The sequence below is a fragment of the Anarrhichthys ocellatus genome, unplaced genomic scaffold, assembly GCF_004355925.1.
Source record: "Anarrhichthys ocellatus isolate YVR2014 unplaced genomic scaffold, GSC_Weel_1.0 scaffold7, whole genome shotgun sequence".
NCBI lineage: Eukaryota > Metazoa > Chordata > Actinopteri > Perciformes > Anarhichadidae > Anarrhichthys > Anarrhichthys ocellatus.
This window is the reverse complement of record NW_022280037.1, coordinates 8552180-8559159: the sequence shown is the minus strand read 5'-3', so window position 1 is coordinate 8559159 and position 6980 is coordinate 8552180. Positions and strand designations below refer to the sequence as shown.

General features: G+C 44.8%; 1 protein-coding gene across 2 annotated transcripts in view; it reads left to right on the top strand.

The window, feature by feature from the left end:
• LOC116383880 (single-stranded DNA-binding protein 3) overlaps window positions 1-6974 on the top strand; it is a 30566-nt gene extending 23592 nt beyond the window's left edge. Inside the window, exons 7-18 of one of the 2 annotated variants that reach the window (XM_031848055.1) lie at window positions 1190-1254; window positions 1347-1413; window positions 2027-2091; window positions 2530-2591; window positions 2754-2799; window positions 3208-3243; window positions 3356-3410; window positions 3593-3663; window positions 4047-4125; window positions 4239-4267; window positions 4370-4471; window positions 5267-6974. In XM_031848055.1, the coding sequence (XP_031703915.1) occupies window positions 1190-1254; window positions 1347-1413; window positions 2027-2091; window positions 2530-2591; window positions 2754-2799; window positions 3208-3243; window positions 3356-3410; window positions 3593-3663; window positions 4047-4125; window positions 4239-4267; window positions 4370-4471; window positions 5267-5296 (707 nt within the window). In that variant the 3' untranslated portion in view covers window positions 5297-6974. The remainder of the gene's footprint in view (window positions 1-1189; window positions 1255-1346; window positions 1414-2026; window positions 2092-2529; window positions 2592-2753; window positions 2800-3207; window positions 3244-3355; window positions 3411-3592; window positions 3664-4046; window positions 4126-4238; window positions 4268-4369; window positions 4472-5266) is intronic. The other variant, XM_031848054.1, reaches the window with a different exon arrangement.
• Window positions 6975-6980: the final 6 nt, after the last annotated feature.

Here is a 6980-nt window from a genome sequence, read left to right as displayed (position 1 = left end):
CCCCCCTCACCCACACACAAGCTCTTTTTCTCTCAATGCACTACTCTCACGCTCTCCTCTTCCTCTCCTATCCTGGAGCCCCGTTAGCTCTAGTTTTGTCCTGGCTAACTCCTCGTAGATGTCGGCCCCTCCGGTCCCTCCCGGCTCTTTTTTTTTTTAATGAAAGCCGAGCATCCAGAGGCAGCAGGGGCCCGCTCCTCTCCAAGGCCCCAGAACCGGCAGTCCCTGTGTGGGATGAATAATTCACTCCTTGCCCCACCCCCAGAGCAGCTTGTGGGGGGTTGCACACTTATCTGCTCCTCCACTCTTAACACACACACACACACACACACACACACACACACACACACACACACAGACAGTATACTCCCCTCTGCTCTGCTTACTTGTTCTTGCCACCTTATAAATGAAACAGGGGACAGGCACTGTGGACACCTCGCATTATATGCACAAAACACATGGGTACACGTATGTACTCCCGCTTTACACACATATAGAATGAGTTTTGAGTTAAACTTCCAACTAGATAAGAAAAGTAATTTATTCAGCAGCAGTAATGAACTTTCATTCTCAGTCAGCGTGTGTTTCAGCACTTCTCCAGAACAGGAGCTACAGATGCCAGTGTGGAGTTTGTAAAGCTCGTCTTTGCCCATTAACTGCGGCAGCCCGGCTCTTCATTCTTGTGGTTTCTGGTTTCCGTCTTGTGTGCGAGAGAGTGTGGACATGCTTCCTTTAAGGCTTTTGGACGGTGTTGTTGGCCTGAGGTGTCTCTAACTACGCAGGCAGACCACAGGCCGAATCAGCTTACACCACAGCGAGAGCAGGCTGTGTGTGCAGGGAGCTGTGTGAGCGCTGTTGTTACACACACACACACACACACACACACACACACACACACAAATCCATGCTTTGAGTGTGTGTGTGAGCAGGTATTGTTAAAAATGATAAAACACTGACTAGCTGAAGTTAATTTTTTTTTATGTTTCTGGCCGGATGTGGTGTTGATCTGTCGGTGTCATCTTCCATTCTCCAACTACACTGTGTCCATCTGTGTGTCCGCCGTGCTACTCCGCTTTGAGAGCTCTTGGATTTGTCAATAATGAAATTGTTGTTTTCTTTGTGTCTGTCTTTTCCCAACACTTTCCAACTTCAACCCTCCCTCCTTTCCCCCCTTTCCTCCATTTGTCTCTGCAGCCTTTCATGTCACCACGGTATCCAGGTGGACCGCGCCCCGCACTCCGAATGCCAAATCAGGTACATGAGCAGCTTTTTGTTGAGTATCTGTGTTGCCAAGTGTGACGGTGAATCGGTGTTTCAATCAGTTTCCATGTCTGTTCTTTCCTCAGCCTCCGGGGGGAATCCCTGGATCTCAGCCGCTCCTGCCAAACAGTTTGGACCCGACAAGACCGCAAGGTACGGCTGGTCCAACTCTGGTTCCCTGTCATGAAATATGTTCACTTCGTTAAGTAGACTTTGTCTATAATAGATGATGACTCTACTCGGGCTGTAACGAATAGTCATTTTCAGAATTGATTAATCTTGAGTAATTCTTCAACTGAACGATTACTTCGATAGTAGTTTCCTCCAAAAAGGACAGTACTGAAAACAATGTGATATAAATATCAATATATTCATTTTTGATAAATCATTCTCGGCCTTATATTGATCATTTTTAGTTTGACGCTGTAAATGTATAATCAATTTATATTATCTTTATTATTTTCAATATTATCTCACAGGCCGTACCGCCCAAAGCATTTGTTTTTTTTTGTACAAGTTCCGCTCTTCTCTTCCGTGTGGGTTGAACCCTCGTGGGTGTGTCTGGCTCAGTGAGGGGTCGGTGGTGATTTTGGCTGCAGATTACATCTTCAGGGGCCAGCAGGTTACGACTAATGGGATTAGGATGAAGCGTTGTCTGCGGCACGTCTTAATTCCTGACTTTAAGAGAGTAGCCATATGTGGATTTACACAAACACCAGTGGGTTATGTGCTGTCGGTGTGTGACTCTGTGGCTCTGCTCTCACAGGACATCCTAACATGGGCGGACCAATGAGAATGAACCCTCCTCGAGGAATGGCCATGGGCCCACAGGTATGAGTCTGAAACCACAATGACACGCACACACACACACTTATTCATTTATTATTGAATGTCAATTGAAGATTAGACAGGACTATTTTTGTTACTGTTAAAAGTTATATTAATGTAACCAAGCTGTTATCGCATTTAACACTTGGATTTATTCTTATGAAATGTATATTACTGCCTGTGTAGGTGCAGTTACTCTTACAGGCTAATATTGTATCTTTTTTTAAATTCTAGTTTCTCCTGTATCCTCATCAGAACAGTCCAGACGTGTTTGTTGTTCCGTGATGAACATGTGATGATTGAAAATGTGGCACAAAAGGCCAAATTCAAGACAGATAAAGACTTAGTCTCCAAAATCAACAATAACAGGAATATTGTTGAGAATCAATAATGGCGTCTTGTTGAATGTTCTAACAAAGTTTTTAACATTTTGTCTGACAGAATTATGGAGGTATGAGGCCTCCTCCAAACTCCATGGGCGGCCCCATGCCAGGAATGAACATGTAAGTTAAAGCATCTCATACATCCAGTCAAATAGAACGACTCTTTGTGTCTTATTGCAGGTTAATTGCTGTTTATTTTTGCCTTTTCACTTAACACCATTTCATTTTCCTCTCTTCCCTTTTATTCTTCTTCTTCTTCCTTCTGTTGCTGTTTTGCCTCAGGGGTCCCGGAGGAAGAGGGCCTTGGCCAGGACCGAATGCTAACTCTGTGAGTCAGAAAGCCTCGTCCTGTATACATGCCCGCATAAAGATGTCGGGCGAAGGGAGGGGAGAAGACCTTCAGTGCCGCGCAATTACTTTTTAACAACGCAGCAAAAATCCAAATGCCATGCATATGATGTTCAGAGAGGTGTTGATTTTGCGCTGCAACTTCTGGTGTCCATCAGTCAGTTTGATCGAGGGATACTTTTTTGCAAGGCAGTTTCCCTGACGTCCATTTAAAAGGATATTTAAAGCACAAACTGTTGAATCAAAGACTTCCTATAGACTGAAATCAGCACACTTCATTGCTGCAGTCTGCACATTTATAAGTGTTGCAGGACAGTTGTATTGGATTGTGAAGATTCACATTCAGTATCCTCTGACCCTCCGATCTGTGTCTTCTTTCCCCCTGCAGATAGCATACTCCTCCTCATCTCCAGGAAACTATGTGGTGAGTTCAGATCTGTCGGAAAGGAGAGCAGCTCTCCTGCATACGTTTAGAATTGAATTCATGTTCTGATGAGTGTAATTTTAACCTCTGTCACTGCTCGTTCCCCCCCCAGGGTCCACCAGGCGGAGGAGGTCCACCTGGAACTCCCATCATGCCCAGCCCAGGTGGTGCGTCACCCAACTATGTCCCCAGCACTAACACTTATTTTAGAAAGAGACGTGTCTCTCTCTTTTTTTTTTCTCACTAAACCAGCATGAACCCCTCATCAACCATCAGTGTTTTTTGTACTTAGTGATCAACATTATCTCTCTATGTCATGGAACTAAAGTTGTTGTTTTTTCCCCCTCAGATTCTACCAACTCCAGTGAAAACATCTATACGATGATGAATCCTATCGGACCGGGCGGCAACAGACCCAATGTGAGTCTCACATGTGCTTTCAAGTTAACAAATGGCTCCGTAATGTTGTTTCACAGGTTGAACTTTCCAGGCTTGAAACCGTTTCAGAAACTGCAGATTGATTTCAGGGTTTAAATTATGGATGTTGTTGTAACGATTAAAATTACGCAAACTCGCCCACAAAAATGAATCCACTTTAAAATGGGGTTTCTAACCACATCACTGGGCACCAGCACAGCTCTGCATTAGAGAAATGTAATGTTGCCACGATGGTCAGGAAATGAACCGGGGGTGGGGAATAATTTAAATCATCGACTTCACCCCAAGCAGAGAAGACCGCAGAGGTCAAACATGAAAATAGTATTGCCATCATTTATAAGGCTTGCTCTTCATCTTATCACCAGTTCCCTATGGGACCCGGGCCTGACGGGCCGATGGGAGCTATGGGAGCCATGGAGCCACACCACATGAACGGATCACTAGGTGAGTTTAAACACAGTGGGGCTTTACAAATCACTGATGCAACTAAAACGCTGCTTTATTTTTGAGCAAGTTTACCTTGAAATACAATTGAGCCACTCCTTTCTCCTCCTCAGGGTCTGGGGATATGGATGGGTTGCCAAAGGTGAGTAAACCTCTTGTTTGCCGAGTGTTCTTTGCCTTCTACACTTTACTGTTTTGAAGACGTAGTCCGATCAATATCCTTTTTGCCCTCTTCCTCCTCCAGAGCTCCCCTAATAACATGGGGGGCATGAACAACCCTCCTGGAACGCCGAGAGATGACGGCGAAATGGGCGGGAACTTCTTGAACCCATTCCAAAGCGAAAGTGTGAGTAGAGCGAGTGACTGGCATCTCACCACCCTTAACAGTTATCCTTGACTTCATGACAAACCAGTGCAAGAATGCAAGCAGAGGGTTCGCCTCATATTGTGAGACAAAGCACGATAGATTTCAAATGCAAAACTTGCTACATTGTTCCTAAAGCGCACAACAGCAAGTTAATTGAACAGAATAGTAATAAAAAAAAGCCCGTAAAGAATATCTGATGTTCTGCTTGCATTGGAGCCGTTTACTAATCACTTCAAAATGCACTGTGTATGCATTGTGTCCCCTCTGTATCAGTGATCAGCTGATGGACACAAAATGCCTAGTCTGTTTGATTTATTTGTTGTATCCCAGGACAAATGTTTCCAGCTTTAAGAATAAAGTAGTTGCTGAAGTTTTAGATGCACATGGAGGAGGGGCGGACTGTGTACCTTGCATCGTGTCTCTTAACCTCGGCCTGCAAAGCCACGGGGTGCGCAGCCTGCCATTAAAGTTGAGCTCTAATACTCTGAATAAGTAAACAAGGCGATTAGTTTGACTGTTTCTGATGCTTTGTGCTAAATACAAGTTCGGTCTGTACCAGAAGATGCTCAACACGCAGCCCTAATCATCACAAATATGACTCAATTATTACAGTATTGATTACTTGTGTCGGATGTGTTAGAATTGTTGAGTTTAGGCTGTGCTTCCTGTAGCTTTGCAGGGCTGGTTGTGAGCGCCCTCCTGTGTTTACATGTTGTCAGTGACATATCCACTCATCTGTGCCCTCCTCCCCCCTCCCCCTCTCTCTCTTTTCAGTATTCACCCAACATGACGATGAGTGTGTGATTTTTATTTTTTCGTCTTTTTTTTGTATTTTTCTTTATTTCCCCGCCCCCTATTTTGTACCCCTGCACCTGATTTATTTTTATTTTTTTCCCTTTTCAATACAATCCTTATTTCACCTCGGATTGGACCCGCTCCCCTCCTCTCTCACACACACACACACACACACACACCCTCTGCCACCCCCCCCACCCACCGATACGGGATCCGCTCTCTACCCCCCCCTCTCCCCTTCTTACTCGGGAACTCTATGGCCACACAGCCTTCTGGGACAGCCCTTGAGCATGCTGGGACTCTAATTAAGACGGGCCCTCCTGGAGCATGCAAGATGGCCGCCGGTCTGAATAGGAAGCAGTCACAGAGCAACAGGAAGAGCCTCCTCTCTGACTCCGGCCCCGGCCTCCCTGGCTTCCTGTCAGGTTCTAGACAATGAGCAAGGGGAGGAGGACAAACAGAGAAAGAGGGAGAGAGGAGACTGGATAACACAGCCCTCCCATCATGACACAGAGCTGCCTGGAAGCTTCTCAACCACGACTTTGGACTTTTTATCATCATTGTTTTAGTTTAGTTTCTCCTGACGGATTCAGTCGAGGGTCGGATGAAACGACCCCTCCCCCCCCCCCACTCTGTGTGTACATTTTTAACAGAGATATTGTGATGACCAGTGAACTTTGTTCCCCCCTCATTTTGTTTTTTTGTGTATGTATTGTATCATTGCTATTTTTATTATTGTATTATTGTTATTAATGATATTGGTATGATCATTTTAAGAATAGGTTCTAATTTCTGTTTGTAGGGGCCCATTGTTATGATGAACACAGCATATGTGCACACAGATCAGAAATCATTTGCTGTGTAACATGTGGCTCCATGTGAGCACGCTGCCCCCTGCAGGTAAGATTCTATCCATCACGGTACTGATTGGCCCCTTTTTTTTAAATCTTTATCAGAGTTTTAGCAACCTTCTAAATTTTTAACTCCTTGTTCAATAATCCAAACCAGAAGAAGAAGAAGCGGCTCCTGTTTTAGTAGCTTCCATGCAGTGAAATGCACAGCTCTATTTATTTATGTACTTTAAATTTGTCTTATGAATAATTGTTACTTTTTTTTAAGTGTTATCCCCGTTTCTTTTTTTGTTAATTGCCGAACTCGTAGCAACTGTGTAAATATGCAGATCCAGTCAGCAGCGTCTCCTCGTCTCCGTTTGACATCATTAGACACTCTTTCCGAGCCCTGGAGGTGCTGAAGCCCCCCCCCCCACCCCAACACACTCACACACTCATGCTGCTTCCACTAATGCTGCCCACTTAGGTTGCCGTTCACTCCGACATGTGCGTAGGCTGCGTTCTCATCTCTGCTCAGCTGTAGTGAGCACTTGGATTGTTTTTGTTTGCTGATGAGTCCTCAACACACTGTGATGCATGTCTGTGCTTTCATGGAACATTTTGCTTTTACACACCAGTCAGTTTAGCTTGCGGACCTGTTGTCGTACATGTGCTGCTCCTTCTGAAAGGACTTCTGGCTCTCTGCTGATCAGTTTTTTACAGGAAGAGGAAAGGTGGGGCTCTGTTGACTGTGACGAAGAAAAAGACCTCCGTCCTTTTTCCCTTTTCTCACCTTTCCAACGGGCCAGCATTGACTCTCTCTCACACCACCCTCTCTGATTTTTTTTTTTTTTTTTTTTTTT